General features: G+C 47.0%; 1 protein-coding gene across 5 annotated transcripts in view; it reads left to right on the plus strand.

Annotated features, from left to right (window-relative positions):
* The window catches only part of CUX1 (cut like homeobox 1), a 274993-nt gene that overhangs the window by 241953 nt on the left and 5351 nt on the right, over positions 1-27689 (plus strand). For 4 of the 5 annotated variants that reach the window (XM_066563643.1, XM_066563644.1, XM_066563645.1 and 1 more), the window contains one exon: positions 234-4334. In XM_066563643.1, the coding sequence (XP_066419740.1) occupies positions 234-936 (703 nt within the window). In that variant the 3' untranslated portion in view covers positions 937-4334. Of the gene's footprint in view, positions 1-233; positions 4335-21203; positions 21341-22252; positions 22320-23658; positions 23772-24302; positions 24420-26348; positions 26433-27088; positions 27146-27689 lie in introns of those variants that run through there. The other variant, XM_066563647.1, reaches the window with a different exon arrangement.

Consider the following 27689-nt stretch of genomic DNA (forward strand, 5'->3'; position numbering starts at 1 on the left):
AAAAAACTTTTAAAGTGAGTTGTAACATTGAATTCTTTGTCTGCTGCCTGGGATGTGAGCTGATGGCATCTTCCCATTGTCATAACCATGTAATGAGGCCGATGCTGGAAAATCAAACAGCTCAAGGCATGTTCCCAGCAGTCCCATACTATTTATGATTTGTACTCAGCCCCCAGCTGGCCAAAACAGCCTCGCTGCCTCCTCTAAGTCACCCCCTGTCCCCTCTCTCGCAGGTCCCGCATCCGCCGGGAGCTGTTCATCGAGGAGATCCAAGCCGGGAGCCAGAGCCAGGCCGGGTCGAGCGATTCCCCTTCGGCCAGAAGCAGCAGGGCGGCCCACAGCTCCGAGGGGGACAGCTGCGACGGCGTGGACGCGGAGGGCCCTCCCGAGGGGAAGCCGAGCGGCCCGGAGGCGGACGAGTTCAGCAATGCGGCCGCCAAGTCTCAGGGAGGGCCCGCCGAGGCGGCTTTCGAGGCGGGGGAAGAGGCACTGCGAGGAGCCAGGCCCTCGGAGAGAGCGGAGCCCGAGAGCCTGGAGGACACCGACGACGAGGGCCGGCCCAGAGCGCCGCGCCAGAGCTCCCCGGCGGCACCACAGCGCCCGGGAGACGCTCTGGAGACACTGCCAAACTCTGCCACGGAAGGGGATGCCTCTACCTCAGCTGCCTCCACCTCAGTCCTTACGGGGGAGAGCTCCTACAAGTCAAAAGAAAGTTCAGAGAAAATCTCCAGTGTGCCAAGTACGAGCTCGACGCCGGGCGCAGGCTCGCAGAAATCCAACTCTCTGCAGAGCTTGTTCGGCTTCTCGGAGGCGGCGAGCTCCAGGAACACGCGAGACAGCTCCCTGAGGAAAAAGAAAGCGGCCAACTTGAACAACATCATCCATCGCTTGGAGAAGGCCGCCAGTCGGGAAGAGGCCGTCGAGTGGGAGTTTTGAGATTAAACTGGCCCAACTCGGGAGAGCTGGGAAGTCAAACTGGACCTCTACTGGTTTTATTGTGTTCGCACTTAACCGCCCTGCGGGCCACAGGGCAAAAACGCCATAGGCCAAGGTGCATATAGAAATCAAAAAAAAAAAAAAAAAAAAGAAAAAAAAAGAAAAAAAAGGAGCGTTAAGCCCAATTTATGTTTGTGTTTTCGAGGAAGAAAACTGAAATGTGTAGTCAAGCTTTTTTGTACCCTGAAGTGTTTTTATTATTGCCCTAAGTGATTTCCACAATTTCTGGAATAACTCATACAGCTTTGCCTTGTGCCCTCCTCTTTGGTGTGGGGCTTTAAAAAAATGAAAAACAGGAAAAAAAAAACCTTAAAAAAAAAATCTTAAAAAAAAATCAAACCCACATATTAAAAGGGGGCTTTTTATCTGCCATCTAATGGCTACAGAGCGATAATACACTATTATCTTCTTAAACCAGGAAAAAAGGGGAGATTTTTCAAGAAAAAGAAAAAAAAAGAAAGTTTTTTGTAGCTGTTCAGTTGCCACTAAGAGATTGCACAGTCAACCGACTCTAAACACACTAGTTTGGATTCCTACATATTTTCAAGAAAAGAAAAGAATCTTGTTGTTTGAAACTTTGAATTAAAAAAAAAAACACATTTACTCCACATATTTTTTAACAAAACAAAAAAAAAAGTCACATCAGGAAAATATCTTAATTTGTGGTAGCTGACTTAGTGTTTTCTTGTAAGTGAAATAGAATATTGACACGTAGTGCACATTGTTTCATAGCTTTAACTGATTCTGGTCTTTTGCAGCCCAGAATTTGTTTAATACACTCCATTTTAGGCCAAATCAGGACAAAAAAAAAAATCTGAATCTAGGTATTTTATAATCTGCTTTTTAACCTCTAACCACAGAGCACGCTGATCAGACCTCATATCTGGGAGGTTTAGGAGACAACTTAGAAGCAGCATGTACTTGATCATTTCACTTGGTTCGTAGTGTACAGGATTTCCTTTCAGCAAAGACAGATCGCTCCAAAAACGTTGGCCAGTAACATTTCAGCCTGCTACTTGGGGGCCCAGCCTGTATCCCCAGCATTCAGCTTACCTGGAATCCTTGGGAATGCAGTTCACGTGTCCGATCGCTGTCACACACCACTAAGAGGGACTGGAGCTGCCGGAGACCCAGCCCTTTTCCTGCTGTTGGTGGCCATTTACTGACTCTCTTCCCACCACGAGCACTGATTTTAAATATGTTTTAGTTGTGGGAAGCTCCTTTTTTTGCTTGGATAAAGAGTACATGGCAATGACCAGACAGGCTCTCACCGGGGTGGAAGCAGCCCAAGCTCGAAACCAAAACCTTCGTGCTCTCGAGTCCCAGTGCAGCCCGTTCTGCCCTGCAGAAACACAGCCTTTCCCATTATTTTATGCACAGGTTAGGGCTGATCAAAGTACAAATCCAATTCTAACTTGTCTCTAACTCCTCCTGTTGTCTATATGTATATGCGTGAGCATAGAGGTGCGTGGAAGGATGTGTGTGCGTGGGTGTGTGCGTGCAATTTTATACGTCTGTGTATTTTCTTACGTACTTGTGCACACATAGAGTGCATTACTGCCACCTTTTTTCAATAAGCTGTTTTATCAGTTATGGCTTCTACAAGTTTGCTAATTTAGACTCCTTTATTGCCATATCTTTAAAACTAACAATAGATGATTTCGGAATATATATATATATATAAATATATATATATATAATTTTTTTTTGCTTATTTATAGGTGCTGTATTTTATTATCTGATTGTTAGGAAGGGATGAAAGGGGGCAAATATTCTTTAGAGGGATAGACTGCCGGCAGTATTGGGTATAATTTACAAGATGTAGTTGTCATACTGTATATTATTGATTGAAGACTTTTTTGACCGTATTGTGTATCATTGAACTTTTGTCTTAGGTCAGCATCTTTTTGATGACACTTTAATGGTGCATTCATTACTTCTTAAGTTTAATTAATATTACTTTTCTGATTTTGGGGGAGGGAGGGATGGGGGAGAGGAGTTCCGACTTTAAAGGTATGTTCCCAATATTACACCTCAGTGTGCTTGTATTAATTCATTAGTAGGATTTTTGACTGTAAGATGTGAAACCACATTTCTTGCATGATGTTTTAGAACTTATGTATTTCATTTACAGTCTCTTAACATGCGACAGCAGCACTTAGCGCAAGTTTTCACAAATTTAAGAATCAGTACACTAAAATCCATCCTTCTCATGACTAAGGAAAGAAGGCTCTAGGAGGCTGAAAGGCAGGGATTTATTTCTGATTTTCACTGCTAGCTGTTTCAGGATTCCTCCTTGGGTAACTGGGGACTCGTGGTGCGAAACTGAAGCTGAGGAAGGGAGAGAGAGCAGCTGCCCCTTTCTGTGCTGAGCTGAGGGACAGTGGCAGTGACAGACACCAGGGAGTGGCAGCACTGCTGGGAGCGTGGCCAGTGCCTGGGGACGGGCTGAAGCCAAGGGTGACCTCTCTGTACCTGTCCAGTGTCCTGGTCTGACTTGCAAAGCACAGCTCCGTGGAGAAGCACGTCCTGGTAGGAGTTCACATACCTTAGTACAAGTCACAACGAGCTGCGTCTCCAGCCAAGAGCAAAACTTCTGCCCAGAAGACGCAGATATTTTCCTAGGTTCTTGAATTGTTTTTATTTTTTTTTTTTCTTCGTTGTTGTTTGGTTCAGGTTGGGTTTTTTGATTAATTCTAGGCAATACATTTGCCAGTCTGTTCCTACTGTCCTTGTCTGCTGATTTGAGACCCAGGTGCTGGATGCAGTCAAGTGGTTACTCTCAGCTTTCTCCATAGTGAGGGTTTTTTTTTTCTGTTTGACGATTTATTTTGTTTTTTAAGTTAATATTCCCCAAACTGTTCTTGTGCCTGTGTCTATCTGATTGCATTCCATGATGCTTACTGAGAGCTCTGGCTGCATTGTACGACAGCAGAACTGTATTCACAGGTCGCACACAAATGCAGCACTTAAGGTCAATCTCTCTTCTTAATAAGCAATACGTAAGTGCCTTGAAACATATCTTCTTTTTTTTTTCTTTTTCCTGTTTATTTTTGGTTTGCTTTTCAGGTTTCCACTAGTTCTTTAGGATTCTTTAGTGTCTGCCCGGTTTTTAATGCTGTAATGATTTTTAAAAAGCATATCTGTAGCTTGCCCTAGAGGAAATCTTTCTTTCATAACACTAACTGTTAATTCTAAGCTCCATTATTCCATTTGAGTCATGTAATTTTGCTGGTTAAAGACAGCGTTCACAAGTCAGAAGTCACTCCATCCTGCCAAGCGTTATCATTGGGATCTATTATAAAATTAATCAAATAAAATGCTGTCAGTATTTCCTATATTTTTGGCACTTTATTAATGGCTTAGCTCCTTTTGCTGTTTCATATTTAATGATCTGTGTTGAATGTGGATTAGCCTGCTGAGATGCTGTTGGGGTGATCTCCTGCCCAGGGTCCCTCTGGGTTGCTTGGTGACCCCCTGGGCCGAGGAGCACCCTCAGACCTGGAGCTCAGAGATGCTCCTGGGCTTTGTCCCAGTGTTTAGCCAAGGTCACAGCTGCTTTTCTGTTCCAGTGGAAAGTAGGATGGATTAGTTGAACTACTGCTGATGTTCTCGGGTTGGACATGAGTTACCTGCTGGTGTTTCTGGCCAAGGCCCCCCAGTTTAGAGGCTGAACTTACACTGCAGGGTGTGAGAGATAGTTGGGATCAATTTGGAACTCACCTTTAGGAGGAAAATGTACTTTGGAATAACTTTTTTTTTTTTTTTTTAATTTGATTCAAAGGATAAAAAGTTGAAGGAGAAGAAATGCCAAAGAGCAGCACAGTGGCTGTCATCCCTTGGGTGCTGATTCCAGGGGAAGGGAATGTGTGAAAGGTGTGACATGGGGCTCGTCTCCCAGGGCAGCAGAGCCCTCATTGCTGACGTTTCTTTTCCTGATGGATAAAAGCACAGGCAGTTTTCAGGAAATCCATCATGCCAGATTCTGTTTTTCCTGAGGTTCTTTAAAAGCATTTTATTTTCTCTCTCTGTTTCCAGTTCCATGCTCTTACCAATGCTGTGCATGAAGGGCCAGGGCTGTTTGAATAGAAATACGTTTATACTGCAGTTAAATTGTTGATTTTTCTCTCTGGATGATTAGAGAAGGAAAAAGAGTGCAGTGCTTTGTTTGCTAAAAGCCAGGAAAGAGTATCCCCTGGCAGAAGGGTCATGCAGTGGAATTGTCAATACACTTCCATTTTTCAGGATACAGATTTCAGACAACAGCATTGTAGATGTTTATTGGCAGAAATGCATTTAATTACAGTTGCTTTTGATGCCATAAAATTTGACCATTTTATTTATTCATCAGTGAAATGCCTATGAATAGAGCCACCCTTTAAAGGAATCCATATCAGTGCACTCTGCCCATATCATGAATTAGTGAGTCCTTTAGTAATAAACTCCTTGCTGTAATAGGAAAGATCTATATTACAGTACAGTTAAAAAGAAAAAAAAGTATGTGCCTTTCTCATTAGCTAAAAGATCTCTGCATTATTTTTAAGTAACTTGTTGATATGGGATTGGTGTAGAGCAGGGGGACCATGACCACCACAGAATTCTATGCAATATTTTCCAATCCAATTACTTAAAAGTCCCTATTTTTCAATCCTTTAAAGGAGAAATAGTAAGTTAGAGAAGTTCATCATGCTGGTGGTAATTCAAACTGCAAAGCTGATACATTGTCGTAAAATAGAATTGGGGGAAATGTGACAAATTAATGTGATGAAATAATGGAAAATGCTACCAGTGGTTGCAGTCCCTACAAGCACAGCTGCTGTCAGAAGTCTGTAATCTTCCATTTTAAAATTAATAATTTCCAGTATTCTTAAAGCTTTTATGAATAAGAATGCTCCTGGCAAAAACAGGGCAGGTTAGAAACAAGGGAAAAAATCACATTTTGGCCATATAGAAATTATGAGAATACACCAAAAAAAGCAATTGGGTTTGGACACTTTGCACTTGGATCCAAAATGTTTTATTTCAGTTGAAATGCCACAGTAATCTGTGCCTTTAGCAGGGTTGTGAGAGATCAGTAGCTTGGCAGTTTGTTGCAGACTGAAAGTGGAGTGTTGACATTTTTAACCTGGACATGGAGGGCACTAATTCTGCTCCATTTGTGTCTCTTCCTACAAAGGAGTTCCTGAAATTCTCTCTGATTTCCTCTTCACCCAGTGGATGTTCTCTGTCTTCGGCCACGAGTGTGGCTGAGCTCCTCTTGGAGACTCAGAAACAAAAGGAGAAGGAGGAGAGTTGGTTCTTAGGTGGGGACTGGATGGAACATTCCCTAAACCAAGTCAAGGCTTTCCTGTGAGTGTGTGGCAGTTCTGGCCCTGGTGTGACCAGCTGGTTGTAGCCTCTTATCCCTAAATTTAACTCATATAAAACATTGGACTGAGTTGATTCCTGTCTTGTTCTGCCTTCCCCTTTCTGCTCTGTGAACATCAACATTTTCTTTGTGTTGCATATACAATCAACTTTTCTGAGAATTTAAAAATTCTGTACAAAGGAAAGACTTCCCCCCTCCACTCCCCCCAGCAGTTTAAAGTCTGGTTTTAAATTGTAAGGAGAATCACTGGCACGAGAAGTACAAGATCTGAATTTCTTTTCTGATGTAACCTTTGTAGTTCAAAAGGGGTGTAACAGTCCCTGTCTCCTTCACATATATTTGAGCTCTAAAATGTAGAAATATAATTTCACCAATTTCTTCTTTCCTCCCCATCTCTTTTATAGGATATATTGACTATGCCATATATAAAGTATAGTTAATAATGGACTTTATAGCAAGAAAAGCTCTTTAAACCATGCCTAGGGACGGATTTGTCCTACATGACCAGGTCATGGACTATACCCTTCCCTATTAATATGCAAGGATGAAATGGTTTTATGCTCTGAACGTGAAATTTATCCTTTTGGAGAAGATTAGCGTTAGGCCTGTGCACTTAAGTTTTCAGAAAGCCTTAAAAACAGGTGTGTAAGTGGTGCCATCTCTGTCCTCAGGGATGATTTCCCCCCAGCCAAGTGGTACTGTGGCATATTTAATAGCAGTTATTAGTTATAAGGTCATTTTCCAGTGGAAGAAAGTCATTCATTGAACTTTATTGGTGAGTCCCTGGCCAGCATCCTCTGGTACAATCCAGGACCTGCTTTTCCCAAGCCTGGGCATCCATATCCATCCCAAAATCCTTAGCTCTCTGTGAAATCTGTGTTTCTACAACTCTTGTGAATGGAAAAAACCCTGATGGGATTCCTGGACTTCGTTTTCATTGCTATTCACAAACATCTTCTGGCACTAAGTGCATTAAAAGGAAAAGCCTCCTTTTAAAAAACTAAGATTATTGTATTTTGTCCTTGTCCAGCTCTTCTATAAAGGTCAATTCTGCCAGTTTCAAGCTTGCTTTACTCACAGTGGTGGTGGGAGATTTTAGCCACAGTTCTGTAGATTTCCTTCTATTAAATCTGTTGGTTTGATCACATCAGTTCAGTTCCTTTGGACTTTGAAGCAGCTGAGTGCAGAGAGCAGCTGAATCCTTTACCATAACAAAACAGTGCAGCAAAGTGAATACCCCTGTGATGTCTTTGGCCTTCTGTTTGAATTCCAGAGATATTTGTAATACATGGTACAATCTTCATCCAAAGTTCTTTGGAAATGGAGAATCATGCCCGGAATTTCCTGCTGTTGTGGTGCCACACCTGATTTTTGCACAGTTCCTGTGTAATTCTGGTAGTGTCACAACAGCACAGCCTCTGTCTTGGCAGCAAGAAGAAGAGTTGTGTTCTCTTCTGTCTGTGAGGATAATTAATATGCATTTTTGGGAGTTGTGAAATGTGTCTCTGTGCATCATTCCAGGATGGAAAAGCCCCTCTGTGTATTTAACATTTCCGTGCTTGGTCTTAATGGTGCAGCAGAATTGCTGCAGCCAAATTTGTGAAATCATTTGGGATGTAGGTGAGCAAAGGCTTAAAACCAAGATGTATTTTAATGGGCAGAGGATGCCATTCCCCACTTGTCAGATCCATTCCCTGCTGTAAAGAGGGGATTAGCCACTGGAGAGGCCAGGCTGCTGGAGATGCATGGGTTTAGCTAATGAGGACAGGGAAGATCATGCTCAGAATACATAAAAATCATCCCAAGGGTCTGAGATGTGCAAGAGCCAAGGAATGGGAAAGGAGGGGTCAAACCTTGTCTGTAGGTTTGGCCTCCTGCAGGAAGTTCATATCCCAGATATTTGCACACACGTCGTGCTCTCTCCTTTATCAATGTACAGTGGACAGTAAAGACATTTTTAAAACAATCACAAAACCAGCTGATGAAATAAATTCAAGTCAAGTATGGAATTAAAGCAAGCAGCTCAGCCTTGCTCTCCCTTAGCTGAAAATTCAAGTATTTGTAGGAATGAGGTAGAAATTTTCTGTTAGGCAGCTCCTCTTGGAAGGTGAGTGTCTGTGCTTTCAAGAGAATAAATAAAACTTGGCACTTGACTTGCTCTGAAGTACAATCTTGTCTCCAAGTAACTAGGAAAAATATTTTTGCAATCAGTCTTTCAATCAGACTTCCCTGGCTTTTATTAGCTTGTGTTGGACCCTTTGTGCTGTTTTGATGTGTTATTTATATGTGGGTAAGTTATTACTAGCTTTAAAAGTGTTTCCAAAGGACCTGGTTACCTCTGGATGCTGGTGCAGGTGATACAGGGAGTACTTGAGCATCTGGTTTGGAAAGGAGGAGCGTGGGGAATAAGCAAGGTCACATCTGCGTTGTACTTTTCCTTTTCCTTGATCAGGGCTTCCATTTCCTTCTCACCTTCTCTAGAGAGATGGAGTTCATGGGTCATTCCTTTTTTTTCTGTGGGAGAAAGATTTTAGTCGAGCTTGAAATGATTTTATTTTCACTCCATAGGCATATCATCAAAGTCCTGTATGTTGCCACATTTCCCATTAAGTCTTTAGGATTTGCTTCCTGAAATGGACTCTTTCACTTTCTCTACTTGGAAAGCTATGTGCCTTATTTCCTAATCTCTTCGTGGAGAATAATCTAAAGCACAGTGATCTGGCTTGCAGCATTCCCAGACTCTTTTCATTTCTTTTTTGGGGGGAGCAAACACGGATGGAGCATCCCAGTGCCCCAGCACAGGCAGGGGCTTGGCCCCCAGGCACATCCAGCACTGTGTGAGGAGTCTTTGTGCAATAGAAACTCTGGGGCTGTGCCTGGGGGGTTCCTGTCCCACAGCCAGTGAGGGTGAGCTCTCCTTCAGGGGAATTCACTCTCCTGGGGGAAGAGAAAATCCCTGTGGGTTCCTTCCAGCAGTTCCTGGGACAGGACTGAGCTGTCACCCAGCAGTTGGTGCTCGCAGGGCTCAGTCTCAGCCTGTGCTCTCATAGATCTGTGAGTGTCCAAGAAACCCCCGTGGCAGCTCCTTTGTGCCATCAGTCACAGCTGCTGTCCCCACTGCCACTCCCAGGGCCCTGCTGGCTCTGGGGCTGGGGCCCTGTCCAGTCATTCCAGCTGGGATTTATTTGGGTTTGTGCACAGCAGGCACCCCCAGCCCTCCCTCCCCGAGCTCGCTCTCTCTGCAGCATCAGAAGGTGAAATACACAGAGGTGCTTTGTGATTAGGACAACAATCCAGTATTTCCTATTGATGAGATTAATTTGTAACAGTTTCTTTTTTGAGGTTTGGTTTTTTTGTTGGATAGAACCACAACAGGAGTATTTACATATCATTGGTTTGGGTTGGAAAGGAACTTAAAGCTCATCCTGTTCCAACCCCCTGCCATGGGCAGGGATTCTCCCACTAGACCAGGTTGCTGTCCCCTAAATGGATGTTGGAGAAAGCTTGGGATACCCTAGAGATGGAGCAGGTGGTGTTGGCTCATAGTATCCATATCATTGTGCCCCAGTTGTGTTTTCTAGAGCAATCTTTTTTTTTTAAGAAAAAAAAAAAGTATTTTATCTAAATGCCTAATAAATAATATTATTTAAATAGTTTTTAAAATAATTTAGGACTGAGAATAAGAAGCCTCAGTTGTGAGAGAAGAGACTTAAAATATACAGAGAGAGAAAATACCCTGAGCCTCCTAGAGCCTCTACTGAGAATTTGCTAAAGACACAGAGCCCCTGGTCAGAGCACATTGCAATTAACTCACAAGTGTTCATTTAAAATGAGAGACTGGTTTCCTGTGATGTTCATCTTTGTTGGCATATGTTTGACTTTCTGAATTCAGAGCTGATTTCCTTCTCATTCAAAAGTTGGTCAAGGAAAAAAAAACTGATTAAGAGAAAAAAAGGCAAAAAATAATAATTCACCTTGTGCAGCAGCAGCTTTTCCTGGTGTGAGCTCTGGAAATCCACCTTGTGCTTTATGTGTGTCACACAGGGGTTGTTCAGTTGTGCTGCTGTGTTCAGACAGGCTTTTCCCTGGCCAGGTGGCCCTGGGGAGCAGCAGAGCAGCCCCAAAGCCAGGCAGGAGCCCAGGGAGGGATGGGCAGGCTCCAGCTGTGCCAATCCCCCCTGGCATGGGCAGAGGGAAGGGATGGGCAGGCTCCAGCTGTGCCAATCCCCCCTGGCATGGGCAGAGGGAAGGGATGGGCAGGCTCCAGCTGTGCCAATCCCCCCTGGCATGGGCAGAGGGAAGGGATGGGCAGGCTCCAGCTGTGCCAATCCCCCCTGGCATGGGCAGAGGGAAGGTGCTGGGCCAGCTGCAGGGCACAGCAGCCACTTCTGTGGCTTGGGAAGCAAATTTGCACTTTGCCTTTCAAGGGTGTCGCACTTAAAAGAAAAACCATACGGCGAATTTCTTATATCAGGTTCTTTTTCCTTCTGGTGTAGTCCAAAAAGAAACTGCAAATGAGAGTAAAGAAGGCCCTAGTGGAAGTGTTGGATCAGCTCTGCCAAACAGAAGGTTGTTCCTCTTGGAATACTCTATGCATTTCTGTGGTGAAAAGCATTTTCTCCCATTCCTTGCTGGAAATGCTGTGAGAATGTCACACATACAAATTTGGACGTTGATCCCAAAGCAGATGGAGGCTGGGGAGGGGGGGATGTTCTTTTTTTTTCTTTTTTTTTTTTTTAATTGTTTCCCTCATGTCCCTTTTCATTTTTTTTTTTTTTTAATTAAAAAAGTAACTCTTTGCATTTGTGCAATAACTACTTGCCATGAGAATGGGCAGACCTTGGAAATGCCCCGACTACTAACACAGCACAAGATGAACTCGAACAGAAAGTGGTGTACTTTTTCCTGAGAACTTTTTTTTTTTTTTTTAAATAATAAGCTCAGTTTTTACCCCAGTGTATTGTGGTGTCTTACATTTTTAGCAGTATTTTATATTTTTTTCTGTAACGCACTAAGTCTTAGATGTTTTTAGAGCTTGTTTGTTATATTCACAATCACGGATTTTAAAAAAGAAAAAAAAAAAAAAAAAGATCCTCACAAAGACCCAATTGACCAAAAAAGAAAAAAAAGTGTCATTTTTTTTGTACAAGTAGCTTTGAGAAGCCCACATTGTGTTGCTGTGACTCATCTTTTGTAACATTTTATTTCTTGGTATTTGTTTAAACATAAAAAGTAAGAGTTTATCTGGCTGGCAGTGCAGGGCAGCGCTCCCTCGTCAGCAGAGGCATTGTTTCTGTCTTTGTTTGGTTTAGCCATAAAATGTTTGTTCTCAGCACTGTACAACGGTCCCTATATGATATGGAGAAGCAATATCACTGTATGAAACTCACACGATGTATTATTATTATTATTCACTAGCACCCTAGGTGTGATAATTGAAGTAAATATCTTTTATACAAACACAATTCCGTGTGGGCTGTCTTTTATTGAGGTGAGACCTGAGTCCAAGCAGCAAACATTTACATTGTGCTTCTGGTTTTGGTGATGCCCACAGGGATCACAGGGATGGTTTGGTGGGATTTGTGTTTGGCCAGGGGAGGAAAATTTACTTTCTGTATATCAGTTCCTATGGAGAGTGTGTGTGTGTTTCCAGTATCTTAAATATTGAACTGTTAGATGTGCAAAATGCTCAGTGAAATCCAAGAGTGGCCATTCCAGCTGCAGTCAGTGTGAGGTGGGCACCCAGCTTCACAGACAGAAAATACATATTTGGGCTCTGAGACTGCCAAGGGGAATTGTTTTGAGCACCACAGCAACATATCAACTAATTAAAAAGGAAAAAAATGTCAGTTACCTGAGGTTGGAAATGCTTTAGATTCAGAAATGAAAATGTCAAAGAATTTTCCCAGATATTTGACTCACTGTTTATTTTTACAGATCCTTTACAGGAAAATAAATTCCTCATTTAGTGCCTTATGGGATGTTCCTATAAATACTCTCAGTATTTACAGAGCGAGGAGCTTGGTAAGGAGCAGATGCTGGAATCTGTCAGTGGGATTGTTTTCAAAAGTAGTGGAAGAAATCATTTTTTGGGTGCTCTGGGTGTCAGGTAGAGGATGTGTGTGTGTGTCTGTGCTTACCTGGGTGCTCTCTTTCCCCTGCTCATGTCTGGTTTTTGTGGATTGAAGTTTATTTTGGGGGACCTGCCTTGGTTTCCCCAATCTCCTGCAGTACATCTCTCACACATTTCTCCTACCAGGCTCTCATGAGCCCCCATTTGGAGTTTCCTGTGGAGTAGGAGTTTTGGAGGGCCAGGATGGGTATTTGCTGTGGTTCTGTGCTGGAGAGCAGGGAGTCAGGCTGGGATTTCCCACCCCACTTTGTGCAGCTCCATGTTGGTGTCCAGTTGTGTCTTTGCCATCTTTAGTTCTGCAGTTGTGGGGGAATTCTCCTCAAAATGTATTTAAAAAATGCTACTGAATGCCTTCATTTCATGACAAATGTGCATTTTCTCATTTTGAAGCATCTGACAGGTTGTTCCACGGGATGGAAAGGTTCATGGTTTAACACTTTTTATTTTTTCCCCTTCTCTTTAATAACTAGTCCAACTGTTGATTGCTATAAATGGTATTATTGTGTATAATTTGACCATAATTTTTTTTTAAGCCTGATGCTAAACAACTAGACTTTTAAAATGCCATGCCTCAGGTAGGTTAATTTGTGTATTTGTAACCTGCACTTTTCTTCAGGTGGTATCAGCACGAAACTCCAAAAATGCCACACGTGGTCATAGGCAAAGGCTGTGTCAAACTTGAGAAGGCACTGACCTGGAGAAGGCTCACAGTAGCTCAGAATTTTGCATCCTGGGATAAAGCCAGGTGGTTCTCTCAAGCCTAAATCTCACAAAGTTAATTCTGGGAAGTTAGGAAGGAAGGAAACACAAGGAAGCATTGAGAGGACAGGAGCAGATATTTATGGCCTTCCATTGAGATAGTTGGATCTCCCACCATAACTTGAGGCTTCAAAAGGATGTCAAAATTCTCTTTTTTGGAAAAATTTTATGTTGTGTGTTCCCATAGACCTTTACTGGTTTGAACTGGGACATCACTGGGAGTTCCTGCTGGGACAGAGCTGCTGCTGGGGCTGGATGGGTGAGGTTTGCATGGGTGAGGTTTGCATAGGAAATGTTACAGGGATTTGCTGGATTGATGGGAAGAGTCCTTGTTTGTGGCATCCTTGGGTGCAGGAGGAAGTTCACACCCCAGTGCCAAGGTCCTGCCTGTGCTTCTGCTCCACCATCAGTGAGAGCCAGGTTGAGTTTCAGTGGGAAAAGGGAAATTTTTTCACATGTTCCCACCAGGAAAGGAGCTGGGAGTGGCTGACATGGGCTTCTGAGCCCCACTTCTTTCCATCTGGAAATGCTGTCATTTTCTCCTCAGTATTTCTGTTTTAATGGAAGTGGTGAAGGAATTGTGTACTTGCCAACAGAGGGCTTCAGAAAACATGATTTGATTACAGCACAGCATTTTATTTTCTTTTTGCTCCAAGCTATGGGAAACTGATAAGAAAATTCAAACTGTTTTCTTGAACTCTTCCAAGTTACCCATGTAATTATCTTAGTACCCTTGGAAATAATCCCTTCTTGTATGAAATCTCTCTCCTTACAGGGTGAATTTATTAAGCAGTGCTGGGTTTCTTTGCTGGGGGCTGTTTATTTTGGAGTGGCTGGGCCAGGAGGAAGGGGAAGGAGAAATCCTTCAAACCTTCCCTTCCCAGCAGGCCCTCAAAATGTGAAAAGAAAGGGAGAAAAGCAGGGGAGGGAGAAGAAATCTCACCTGCAGCTCTTCTGGCAGAGAAACCCAGAGAGGTTGGAGGGTGTGATGGTGTTCACAGGGGTCTGAGGGAAGAGATGAGGATCTGACTCCATGTTTCAGAAGGCTTGATTTATTATTTTATGCTATATATTATATTAAAACTATACTAAAAGAATAGAAGAAAGGATTTCATCAGAAGGCTGGCTAAGAATAGAATAGCAAAGAATGATAACAAAGGTTTGTGTCTTAGACAGAGAGTCTGAGCCAGCTGACTGTGATTGGGCTTTAATTAGAAACAACCACATGAGCCCAATCCCAGATGCACCTGTTGCATTCCACAGCAGCAGATAACCATTGGTTACATTTTGTTCCTGAGGCCTCTCAGCTTCTCAGGAGGAAAAGTCCTAAGGAAAGGATTTTCCATAAAACATGTCTGTGACAGGAGGGAGCCCCCAGAGAGTCATGGAAAGGTTTGGGTTTAGGGTTTAAAGGGACCTTTAAAGGACACCTTCCACTGTCCCAGGCTGCTCCAAACCCCATCCAGCCTGGCCTTGGACATCCCAGGGATCCAGGGGCAGCCACAGCTGCTCTGGGCACCCTGTGCCAGGAGCTCACCACCCTCATCATAAAAATAACAACTTCCTTAGAACTCACCTGAGTCACCTTCTTTTAGGTGAAAACCATCCCCCCTTGTCCTGCCATGCTGCACTTTGGTGGCTCCTTCTCTCTTCCCCAAGGCCATTTTCCAAGCTGGCCCTGAGGAGAGGGCAGCTGGAGCTCAGAATGGTGCTGATGTTGGGATGAGCTTGGCAGCTGGGGCTTTTCCCTGTGCTTCCTTTGCCACTTGGGCAGGTAAGTGTGAAATGTTGTCAGGGTGTTGGACATGATCTGCTCTCTCCTTGTCCCTGTTTTCTCTTGTCTCTTTGGCAGCACATGAAAGTAAAACTGAGCAGGGCTGTTCTTGCTGCCCTCCCTGGTGCCAGTGCCATCCCTTGCTGGCTGGAGCTGCTCATCTTCTCAAGGTCCTTCCTTCATCCCTGAAGGACCTCACTGATGGTCTTGATGTCTTCTCTTACAGCTCTGTATCTGCAGAGGAACCTCATCTCTGCACTCCTGCAGCTTTTCCAGGCCTGATTCCTGTGCCTGGAGACAGGGAGATCGTGCTAGAACGTACAGATGGCTTTTAGAGTTGTCATCATTCCTTTCTTTTCATCCTCTCCTTGCTTTTTCTGCCCTTCCAGAAGCCCTGCAGAGGGTCTGATCAGGGAATGCCCTTGTGGCAGGTACAGATGGACCAGGAGAGCCCAGAAGCAGCATTGCAGCCTGAGATGATTCCCAGGTTAATAATCCAGGAATTCTGGCTACTCAGGAACTCTTGGAGCTGCCTGACCTCTCCTCCCTCCCTGGAGATTTCTACAAAAGTTGCTTTAAAAAGTCCCAAAATCCCAATTCCTTTGTGTTTCTGTTTCATTGGTGAGATCTCTGGAGCACTTGATCTTTATTTACTCTGGGGACATTTTTGGAGCACTACAGTCCCTTTGAATGATGCTGATTTTTCATTGCCTGATGGGAGGGGAGATGCTCAGCTGGGCTATTGCACTACAAACTCCTCTTCAGCCTTTCCTTCTGAGCAGCTTTGCACCTCAGAGCCCACAGACATGGTTTTGGTGACTTGTAGAAAGAAATCTTCCATCATTCCCTGCCTCCTTGTCCTGTTCCTCAGCCTGCTGACAGCTCCCAGCAGTGGTGGCCCCAAGGAAAAGGCTTTGCATGAGGCTGAGGTGGATTGAGTGACTCCCACCCACTCTGGCCAGGCAGAAATGTTGTCCCTCACCATGAAAAGGTCAAGACAGAACTGGAACCATCAAGCTGTGCAATGGTGAAAGGCCTCTGACAACCTTCCTGTTGCAGGAAGGTTTTTGGCTCAGATCTTTCTGCCTTGGCATCTTCACAGACCAAAAAAAGAAGGCAGAGAAAATCATCTTGTGCATGCAGGGCTGAATCTGCAGCCTTTGGATCGAGTGCTCCTCATCCCTCCAGCCACAAAGCAAGGGGTCAAGGTCGAGTCATCTCCCTTGATTCTCCTGGAAAGGGAGCAGGGCTTTGGGCAATAACAGCCTTTTCCAGACTTCCTTAAAAGCCAAATGCCAAGTGTTTCAAGAGCCTGAAATTGGGCCTGAGTTTATGTGTAAACCTTGGGAGCTCTGGCATCAGGCAGAGCCGGAGGTAAGACTTTGTTGGCTTGGAAAGGCTCCTGCAGAGCCATGCCAAGAAGTCTTGGCTCGTTCTTTTCATGGGGAAGAGCAATGATTTCAACTCAGATGTAACTGTCCAGTCATGAAGTGGAGTGGCCCAGCATGGGGAAAGGTGAAAGAGCTGGAAAAAGCAGAGGGTCCATGGCAGACCCAGTTTCCTGCTTCTTCCTTTGGCTTCTGCTCCGTGCCCTGGCACTCTCAGACACCCCTGTTTGTGCTGAGTGAGTTTCCAGCTTTGAGCCTTGGTGCCAAGGCACTCCAAGGTTGACTTATCTCACCATCATCTTCCTTCCAGTCAATAAAATAGACTTCAAACCTTTGAAGTAGTGGCTTTCAATGCACTTCAGTTGACTTTTCAAAGAGAGCGTGCCACATCACTTCTCAGCTTGTTTTCATTTTTTTTTACAGTTATGTAAATTCAGGGAGGCCAGACAGTAAATGGAGGGAGATTAAAAATTTCCACGAGGCAAATCAGGGTGTGAACTTGCAGAGCATCAGCTAATTTGCCATAGCTGCCCATGTGTGTGCTCCTACCCCTGTCCCTTCAGCTACAGCACTCACCTCTCATCTCCTCGGGGCTCTGAGGATCCACATGAGCAGTTACCCTGGTCCCATGGATGTGCAGCAAGTCACAGCCTATCTCACCCCAAGGTGATTTATTCATCTGTCTGTATCCTCAGTAATCAAGCCACCATCTTATGGAAAGATTGCCTCTCATTTATTTATGTCTGGCCTTATAACTTCAAACCAAGCTGCTAGTATGTCTTAATTTTCTCCATCTGTGAAAACAGATGCTGTTTATTTTGGATGATTTGCCAAGGGAGCCCAGTTGCTGGGGCTTGTTCCAGGAGTCAGAGTTGCTGTTGCTGTGTGGCAGCTCTGGGCTCCTGGCTCAGGGGCACTCCTGATGAGCCCCTGCATCTGCCAGGCTCTGCCCCACCAGCCTGGCCACTGGGGCTCCAGGAATGTTCTCTTCAATAATCACTTCAAGGGTTTAACCTGCAGCTTTGGAATGGCAAGGGACTGACTGGGCTGTTCACAAGTATAAGACTCGTGTCAATGTTCTATTCTCATTTTGGGTTTTGTTTCTTCACTGTGTGTCCCACCACGTGGCCTGTCCATACAGGTCCTTGATGTTATTTCCTGAAATATTCATCCCCCCTTGGGCACACAGAATTCCCAGAAAAGGCATTTCCATAGAGCATTTTCTTTGAGCAGAGGCTCTTTCTGAGGATTCATTCAGTGTTTGGCAGGGTATCATAGAATTATTAAATGGTTTGGGTTGGAAGGGAATTTTCACCATCACCAGGTCCAACCCCTTGCCATGGGCAGGGACAGCTCCCACTGGACCAGGTTGCTCAGAGCCCCATCCAGCCTGGCCCTGAGCACTTCCAGGAATGGGAATAGTCCAGTCCCAGCTTCTGATTTTCTGTGCATCAGAAAGGGGAACCAGCCCTGTCTGTGCCAGGGTGGCACCAGAGCTTCTGCCAGAGTGGGGCTCCCAGTCCCTGCACTTCTGCTCTTTGCTCCACAAGGCCATGGCAATGCCAGGCCTGGCTCTTTAAAACCCAGAGCTGCCAGAGTTTGAGGCTAAAGATACTTGGTTTAAAACCCATTTTCCCCAGGACTTCACCTTCTTTGTCCCATTACCTTGTGCAGTAGCTCTTCTCTTCTCTTTGAGGTATTTGCACATCTGAGGGGTCAGAGCAGGGCTCAGCAGCTCAGGGAGCACAAAGGCCGATTCCTTTTGCTGGATCCAGTGCCTGAGCCGCCCTGCTCTGGCAGAGCCCTGCTCCTGCTGCTGCAGGTGAAGAGTCTCTGGCACAGAAGTGCCAAGCCCGCGGGTGGCCGCGGCCCCTGTGAAAAGGGAAAGTTATGATTAAAAAAAAAACCCCAAAAACCAACTGTGAGGAGTGACACTGACAGGGAGATGAGAGGGAAGCTCTGTGTGTTTGGTTGATGTCAGTGTCAGACACGGTTCCAGCCTTTTCTGTTTCCATGGATGGTTTCATGGCCAAGGCCGAGTGAAACCTCAGGGAAGGAAGGAAGGATGCAGATCCCTTTAAAACTGAGAGCTTTGCTGACCCTTTTTTCTCTTAAGTTGAAAAAACTCAGTCCCTGTAACTCAGAAGTCAAAAGGATCATTGAAGAGAGAGATGCAGGAGCTGGGTCTCCTTCTGCAGGCTCCAAAGCTCAGCTCTGCAGAGGATTTTTGGGCAGGGGGGGAGGCCAGGGAACAATTCCTGCCCCAGGTAACCTCCTGGTGGGGTGAACCCTGAACAGGATGCTCAGCAATGCCTCGTGCAGAATTGGCCCCCCAGCCCATGTTTGGCCAGCAATAGCTTCCCAATTACATTTTAATGCAATTTTAAAAGACAGCCAATTGAATAATTAACCCTAGGGAAGAGGTTTTCTTCTTTCCAAATCTTGTTGATGCAAATATTTTGCATCAGGCCACCCATGTTTTGGAGCAGGCAGGGATTCCCCATTCCTGGAGAAACACTGACCTCCAGTGGGATGTGCCTTTAGCACAACTACTGCTCGATCCTGAGTCTCTTATTGGGGGCTCTAAAATGTAAATATGCTGAGGGTGAAAAAATAAATCCATGTGTTGTGTTCAAAGCAAGTGCCACCTCCCTTTCCCTGCAGTGAGGCTTGGTCCTTCTGAATAACATGGGAAGGGGAATGGCTTTAAACTGAAAGAAGTTTATCCAATCTAAGTTTAGATTGGAAATTGGGAAGGAATTCTTTCCTGTGAGGGTGGGGAGGCCCAAAGCAGCTGGGGCTGCCCCTGGATCCCTGGCAGTGCCCAGGGCCAGGCTGGACAGGGATTGGAGCAGCCTGGGACAGTGGAAGGTGTCCCAGCCCATGGCAGGGGGTGAAATGAGATGGGCTTTAAGTTTGTTCCCAACCCAAACCACTCTGAGATCCCTTAAACCAACACAGTAATTGTTTTTCTTATTGTTTAGGTTGAAAAAGACTTTTAAGATCATCCTTACTCCATCACTGCCATGTCCACAAGTGCCACATCTACCAAAAAAAGGGGAATTTGCACCAGCCAAGACCCTGATTCCTGGGAAAGCAGTGTCACTTTGGGCATCACTTTGAGCCTCCATCACTGCTGCTCTTAGCCCAGCCCTGTGGCCAGGGCATCCCTCCCTGTGCAAGGAGCTCCCTCCACAGCTGGTTTCTGGGTGTGAGGAGCATTTCCCAGCCTGGCAGGACTGGGAGAGCTGGAATTGAGCTGTGCACATGTTGCACCCCTTGTCTGAAGGCTCAGAGAGGGCAGGAGCCCTGAGGAGAGGCTGCCCTTGCTGCTCCCCAGGCAACCCCTGCACTTCTTGCTCCCTGGCCGTTGGTAAATGAGGAAATCTTTTTACCTTCCAGCTGTCTGGAAAGTAGGGGAATAATTACAACAGGAATTATCAGGGAGGGACTGGAACAGATGGGACCTGAGCTCTGACCCACCTGGAAATCCAGGCACAGAGGGACAGATCCTGCATCCCCACAGTGGAGGTGCTGGCAGAGCAAAACACCGGCTCTGAACCTGGAGCTGAGCAGGTTTTCCAGCCAGGGAGAGGCCCAGACACTGCTGGCAGCCAGGGAGAAAGGTGAACCAGGTCGATTTCTGCTGCAGGACAGTTTTGGGATGGATCTGCCAATGGAACACGGGGCCTGCCCTGCGGGGCTGCTCCCGTGCCTCTCGCTGGAGCTGCAGCTTCACTGCTCCACATCTGGGCTCCTCTGGGGTTATGTGAGGGGAACAAGAGGTTTTTGTTTTGCTCCTGGAGCATTCCAGCAGTGCCTGTTGTGGTTTAGGGTGTGGGTTTTACTCTGGGGGGCAGCTGGGAAGAGAGAGGGATCCTTTGTACAAACTTGGCAGGGTGGGAACGCCGGGGGCTGCAGAGCCCAGCCCGTGCCCGGGGCAGGACTGGTCCCCCCCGAGCCCCTGCCGGGGTGTCCCCCACCCTGCCCCAGGCCCCCACTCCAGCATCTGCCCTGTGAGAGCCTCTCCCAGCCCCACAGCCAGGGCAGCCTCTGCCATCCCCTTTCCTGGGCAGACCAGACCTGGGATCAGCTCATGGGCTCAACTCCCTTAACCCTCTCCAGGTGCCCCTGCTCTGCCTGCCAGGATCCTGCCAGGTACCCCTGGGGCACCAAAATACCTGGGTGATGCCTTTGAAGCAGCTGTGCCAGTGCTGGCAGCTGCCTCTGGCACTGGGAGGTGGCACTGGGACTGTGCCCACCCTGGGCATCCCCAAATTAAATTAACAACATCACACTACCCCAGACACATATTAAAAATGCTACTGAATGCCTTCATTTCATGACAAATGTGCATTTTCTCATTTTGAAAAAGCATCTGACAGGTTGTTCCACAGGATGGAAAGGTTCATGGTTTAACACTTTTTATTTTTTCCCCTTCTCTTTAATAACTTGTCCAACTGTTGACATAGGCAAGCCCTACGTGCTCACAGCAGTAAAAGCCACCACAAGATAGTTAAAAACCTACCCTGTATCTCATCCTGCTACCCATAACACCACCCTAAGCCTTAAAAAACAAGTCCTTTAAAAGCAAAATACCCCTAAAAAATGGGACAAAACAATAAAACTCGTGTGTGAGCAGGGACTGCTGCTGTGGTCCCAGACATGAGCAGAGAGCAGGGGTGCTGCCCTGAGCTGCTCTGGTGCTCCAGGTGGGGCTGCTCAGCCCGCTGGTGTCCCCTGGCACAGTCAGGGGGTGGTGACAGCCCTGGCTCTGTTTTGCAGTGCGCTGTGCCGAGCTGCAGATCCAGCTGACCGAGGCTGTGGCCACCCTGGCTGCCCAGAAGGAGCTCGTGGCCAAGCTGGAGCACGACCTGAGCACCATCCAGGCCCTGTCGGCTGTGCCACGCCCCGAGGCAGAGGTACCACGGGCCTGGGCTGGCTCCCAGAGCTGGCAGAGGGCTCTGAGCTCCCCCAGGGGGCAGGGGACACTGTCCACCTCCTCTTGGCCTCAGTTTTTGGGGGGTGGTTGTTATTATTATTATTATTATTATTATTATTATTATTATTATTATTATTATTATTATTATTATTATTATTATTTCTTAATCAGTAATATATTTATTATTTATTTTTATTATTAATTATTAATATTTCTTATAATCATTGTTTCTTCTTTAGTTCTATTTTTTAATATTGTTTATTATTATTTAATATTATTATTAATTATTAATAATTAATAATAATTTCCTTCCTTTTCTTTCTGATAATTCATCCAGCAGAGATGGGTGCATTTTCCCCTCACCATGGTGGAATGGGAGAGTGTTCACCTCATCTTGCTTTCAGTTTTTGGGCGGGTTATTATTATTATTATTATTATTATTATTATTATTATTATTATTATTATTATTATTATTTCTTAATCAGTAATATATTTATTATTTATTTTTATTATTATTAATTATTAATATTTCTTATAATCATTGTTTCTTCTTTAGTTCTATTTTTAATATTGTTTATTATTATTTAATATTATTATTAATTATTAATAATTAATAATAATTTCCTTCCTTTTCTTTCTGATAATTCATCCAGCAGAGATGGGTGCCATGAGGAGGTGCTGGCATGGGAGGGGGTGGTACCAGGGGCACCCAGGCACCATCCAGCCCTTCCCAGGGCTGGGGTTTGAGGTGGAGCTGGGTCAATCCTCATCCCTGCACAGAGCCTGTCCAGCAGGGATGAGGCTGCAGCACCAGGAGCCAGGAGGGGCTGCTCTGGCCAGGCCCCTTTGGGTGGGTGGGAAATGTTTGATTTCTCCTGTTTGTGCTGCCCAGGGTGCCCCAACCCCCGGGCTGGAGAGGATCCCCGAGCCCATCAAGGAGGCCACGGCGCAGTTCTACGGTGAGGGGGGAGCCAGGCTGGGCTGGGACACGTGAGGGATAGAAAATAAGGAAATAAAGATGGTGTAGAAAGTAATCTTACCCCTAAGGAGCTGCAGCTGGGTCAGTTAGCAAAGATTAGGAGCAGGCCTGACTTGAACAGGCCACAGCTGTGACCAGTGAGAAGAAGATGCTATAAAAGAGTGGGGTGGCTGGTTGGGAAGGGAACTGGAGTTATTTGGCTGCTTTGTGAAGAATAAAGAGTCAGTGCTCTGAGGAGCTGCCCATGGGAAACACCGAAGAGGTGAGAAACTTTTGTGATGAGGAGACAGCAGCATGGAACCTTTGCAATATAATGACAACAGGGACACCCCCCAGGGGCAGGGGGGCACCTCTCCAGGGGTGGCAGCTCCTGAGCCATCCCTGCCCAGGGTGGCTCCCACTGGGACAGTTCTCCACGCTGGGCAGGGTTTGCCCATCTTTTGGCCCTGCCAGGGGGTGCAGCAGGCAGGTGCCAGGCCTGGTGAACCCAGGCTGAACCCAACGCTCTGTGCTCCTGCTCTCCCACACCAAACCCCTCCAGAGCCAGAGAGTGAAACATTTCCTGTGCATCAGCCCCTGTGCTGAGGTCTGCAGCAGAAAATGAATCAAAAAAAAAAAAAAAAAAAAACCAACCACTTCTTGCTCCTCTGGGGGGAAAAAAAAGCCTTTCCTTTTTTCCCCTATTTTTTGCTTGGTTTTTTTGTTTGTTTTGAAAGGTTTTGAAAACACAAGATAAACATTATCACAGCAACAGTCCCACCAAGCTAAACAACCTGCAGCCACCCATCCTGCTCTATGAATAACTGCTCAGTGCAGCTGGTTGAGTCATGGCCTTGGGGACACATTTCTGCTTGGCTGTGAATGCCACTGCCAGGAAGGAAGAGCGGGGAGGGATGGCCACAGCCCCCCAGGCACCCACAGAGCCACATCAAGGGGGGCAACCCATGTGGAACACCCAAAAATGGGGTCCTGGGCATAGCAAGCTGGATGAGGGGTTGGGATAGGAGAGAGAGAATTGTGGCTCTGGGGCTTTGTTTTAATGCTGCAGAGGCCAGAGGAGAGAGTCTGGCAGGGATGGAGAGGGAAAGGCAGCCATGGGTTGCACCAAACAATGCAGTTGGTTTTCCTGTTCACTTTGAGGATGAGTCCTCAAAAATACATTTAAAAAATAATATATAGATAAATAGTAGTCCATGTTGTAATAACTGGGGTTGATTTGGGTGCCCCCAAGGTCCCACAGCAGGAGGACCTGGAGCACACCCCTGGGGTGGATGGTGGGCATCTGCCAGGTCGTGTCTCACACCAAACCTTGTTCACAGGTCACTGTGCACCCCCTGGCACCCCATTCCCTGAGGGCCAGGTGGACTCACTGCTCTCCATCATCTCCAGCCAGAGGGAACGCTTCAGGGCCAAGAACCAGGAGCTGGAGGGGGTGAGGAGCCTGCTGGGGACCTGGGCTGGATGCTCTGCTGGCCTGCAGGGAGCTCTGTGCCAGGCAAAAGGAAAACACATCCTGCTGTGGGCAGGAGCAAAGCCTGCCCCAGCCCATCCCTGCTGCTGCAGCTCCAGGACAGCTCCAAACCCCTCTGTCCCTGTGTCTCTGTGTCCCTGGCACAGTGTTTGGGGGTGCCATGGAAAAAACACACAGAGAATACATTCTGGGGTAATGAATTGAAGTAGAGCACAAAATAACCTTTTCCAAGCTGTCTGGTTGTGCCTGCACCTCCTGTGGGAGCCACAGCCCATGCCAAAGCCCCCCTCAGCCACCTTGGCTACCCCAGCCCTTCTTGGGCTTCTCGGTCAGGACTGGGAGCCCCCTTGTGCCACAGCTGGGACAGTTTTCATTAGGGAGCGGTTTGAGTTCAAGGCCAGGGGGGTTTAATTCCCGGGCTGAAGGGGACTGGGCCCTGTCAGGGTGCCCCAGGTCCCCTGGCTGGATGCCATTGTCCCCCACCCCCTGCAGGAGAACAGGATGCTGCAGCACACGGTGCACGCCCTGCAGAGCGAGCTGGACACCCTCAGAGCTGACAACATCAAGCTCTACGAGAAGATCAAGTTCCTGCAGAGCTACCCTGGCCGGGTGAGTGTCCACCTGTCCATCTGTCTGTCTGCCCCTCCTCGGGCTGGGCTCACACAGCAGGCAGCTCCCAGACACAGAAATTGCACATTTCCAATGTGCAGCTCGCATGGGAGTTGGAGATAACTGGGGTGGGAAAGGTTCTCTCCTCCAGGAGGGCAGTTTAGAGCAGTGCTGAGGGATCTTTGGCATCTTCAAAGCCAGAAAACCAAATTTCCTCCCTAACAGAGCTGCTACACCCCCCTCTGATGCTCTCTGCTGGCAAGTGGGGATAATTCTGCCTGACCAGGCTGCCAGAGGTTAAATTTGGAACCTCCTGCAACAAACCCCTGCAGCAGAGCCTGGAAAATAATTCATCCTGTCCCACTTGTGCTCATTCCTGAACTTGTTGTATCCAGCAGAGAGAGCTGCTCCCTGAGCAGCCAGAAGACAGAAGAAACCAGCCCAAAATAATCCCAGTAATGCCAGGAGAAGGCTGGGAAGGGGGACCAGACTTTGCTGCAGCCTGCTCTGCTCGTGCTGTGTCCCTCAGGGGTTCCTCCCTGGGGCTTTGCAGGAGGCTCAGGCTCATTTCCACTGCCAGCACTTCCCTGTCAGAGCCAGGCTCTGCTGACCTCGGGCTTTCCCTAGAAATGCCACTCACAGAGGGGACACCCATTCCCTGCCACCCTTCCCCCTGGCTGCTGCCTCTCCATGCTGCCTGCACCGAGTCTGTTTTGTTGAGGGATATTTTAATAGCATTTGGTGGTGGGAAACTCCTGCAGCTTGAGGGACCTTATTTGGTGCCTCTCTTTATGTCCCCGTGATGACGCCAGGTCATCCCCTCTGACATTTTTTCCCCTTTCTCCTGTGGAATATCATCTCCATGTTTATCCTCTGCCACAAGGCAACCCCTGAATGCCATTGCCATGAGCTAAAGAGCAAAACCCTCCGTGGCAGCAGCACAGGGGATTGCATAATTCACCCCCTAATGGTACATGTGACGTGTTAAAAATACCCAGCAAAGATCACTGCACTGGCCAGGCTGGGGCAGCTCCTCGCCCCTAAATCGGGCTCTGGGCTCATCACAGTGACCCCAGGGTCGGGTTGCAGTGTGTGAGGCCTTACTAAAGGTTTACACAGAGGTGTAACACCAGCCATGGGAGCAGACAGGGCCCTCTGCAGGTAGGAGCAGGTCCAGAAAGGCCTCGGGGAGGGCGAGCACTGGGCAGAGCGAGCGGAGCCGTGCTGGCACGTGGCACAGGGAATCAGCACTGCAGCAAGGAGCCAGAGTCTGCAGCAGGCTGTGCCCGGGGCTGGTGACAGCATGGGCTTTTCCCAGGCTGGATTTGGGCAGGAATGATGTGGAATCTGCAGCTCCTGCAGAGGTGGAGGAAGGAGGAGCAGGGAAGCTGCAGGAGCATCCTCAGGGCTCGCTGCAGCCAAGGCTGTGTAAGGGGAATTATACAGGAGAAATATAAAATCCATCCTGTCTGGACCCACCCAAATATTTCCCTTCTTTCAAGGGGTTTTCTTCATTTTCCTTGCCCTTTTCCCGGCCTATACCAGCTCTGTGTTTGAATAATGATTTCCTCCTCCTAAACCTCTGTCTCCCTCCTGCCTGGCCCAGCAGCAGAGAAATTCAGGGTGGGATTTGCAGTAGCCCAGGTGAGCTCTGTGAGGATGACACAGGTGACAATGACCTCATGGAAAGGGCCCAAAATACTGAGACAAACCAACCCCAAACCATTCCACAATTCTATGAAGAAAGGACTTTATTCCACAGCTCCTGTCGTGCTTCTCCTTTCTGAAGGGGACAGATGCTGTCAGCCCTGTGGGTCAGCTCTGTGCTGCTCCATCCTTTGGGGGTGTTTTCTCCCAGATGGGGGAGCTCAGGGTCCTGTCCTTGTGCTGGGTGTCCCTGTGGCTCTGACCCTGCCTTTGCTCCCCCAGGGCAGCAGCAGGGATGACACAGAGCAGCGCTACTCCTCCCAGTACGAGGAGCGCCTGGACCCCTTCTCCTCCTTCAGCAGGAAGGTAAGAAAGGCTCCCCAGCACCTCCCTCTGCATCAGCCCCTCTTTCCTGCCCAGATGAACTCCAGGGAGCTCTGATAGAATGAAAAAGCACTCAAATATGCTTTGCTTTCAAAAGCAAAAACAAATAAATAAAAGTCACTGTGCCCCAATGATGGCTGGGGGTGTGACGGTGTTCACAGGGGTCCAAGGATGAGGGAAGAGACGAGGATCTGACTCCATGTTTCAGAAGGCTTGATTTATTATTTTATGATATATATTACTTTAAAACTATACTAAAAGAATAGAAGAAAGGATTTCATCAGAAGGCTGGCTAAGAATAGAAAAAGAAGGAATCATAACAAAGGCTTGTGGCTTGGGCTCTCTATCCGAGCCAGCTGACTGTGATTGGCCATTAATTAGAAACATCCAACATGGGCCAATCCCAGATGCACCTGTTGCATTCCACAGCAGCAGATAACCATTGTTTACATGTTGTTCCTGAGGTCTCTCAGCTTCTCAGGAGGAAAAATCCTAAGGAAAGGATTTTTCATAAAAGATGTCTGTGACATGGGGGTAAGGGGAAAATAGGACCATCCTGGGGCACACAGTTTCTTCCATGTTTTGCAAACCCCAAATTCGCCCTCTGAGCCTCAAAATCTTGTGTGGTTTCCTTGTAGGAACGCCAGAGGAAGTACCTGAGCCTCAGTCCCTGGGATAAAGCCACGCTGAGCATGGTGAGTGGCTGCTGTGCCAGCACTGTGGGAGCTGAGGGGATTTCAGCCCAGTGCCTGCAGGGGAATGGGGCTCTGGGGCAGGGGAAGCATCCCTGCTGTCCTGGGCAGGGTGCAGAGCACAATGGCCATGCTGAAATTTGGGTTAGGAGCAATCCCTTCCCTCCCTTGCTGCCCAGGGCAGTGGTGGCATCACTGTCCCAGAGGCATTTCAAGGACAGGGACATGTGGCACCTGGGGATGTGGTGCAGTGCTGGGCTTGGCAGTGCTGGTTGGACCCAAGGATTTCTGAGGTCTTTTCCAGCTTAGACAATTCTGATTCTATTCTATGATTCCAAGCACCTCTCCTCTGGTTTGTGACATGCTGTGGGGCTCAGGGCTGCACCCCCAGCCAGGGGCAAAGCCTCCTGCATAGGAGACACCCCCAGAGAGCCCCAGCACCCCACACGTGTGGGGAGGAGGAGTGTGAGGGGCTGCAGGGGGTCCAGCACTCCAGGGAAGATCTCTGCTCCACACATTGGCTTCTCATGGCATTCTCCTTAAAAAC

Source organism: Molothrus aeneus, chromosome 20 (genome assembly GCF_037042795.1).
Source record: "Molothrus aeneus isolate 106 chromosome 20, BPBGC_Maene_1.0, whole genome shotgun sequence".
NCBI classification, from domain to species: Eukaryota; Metazoa; Chordata; class Aves; order Passeriformes; family Icteridae; genus Molothrus; species Molothrus aeneus.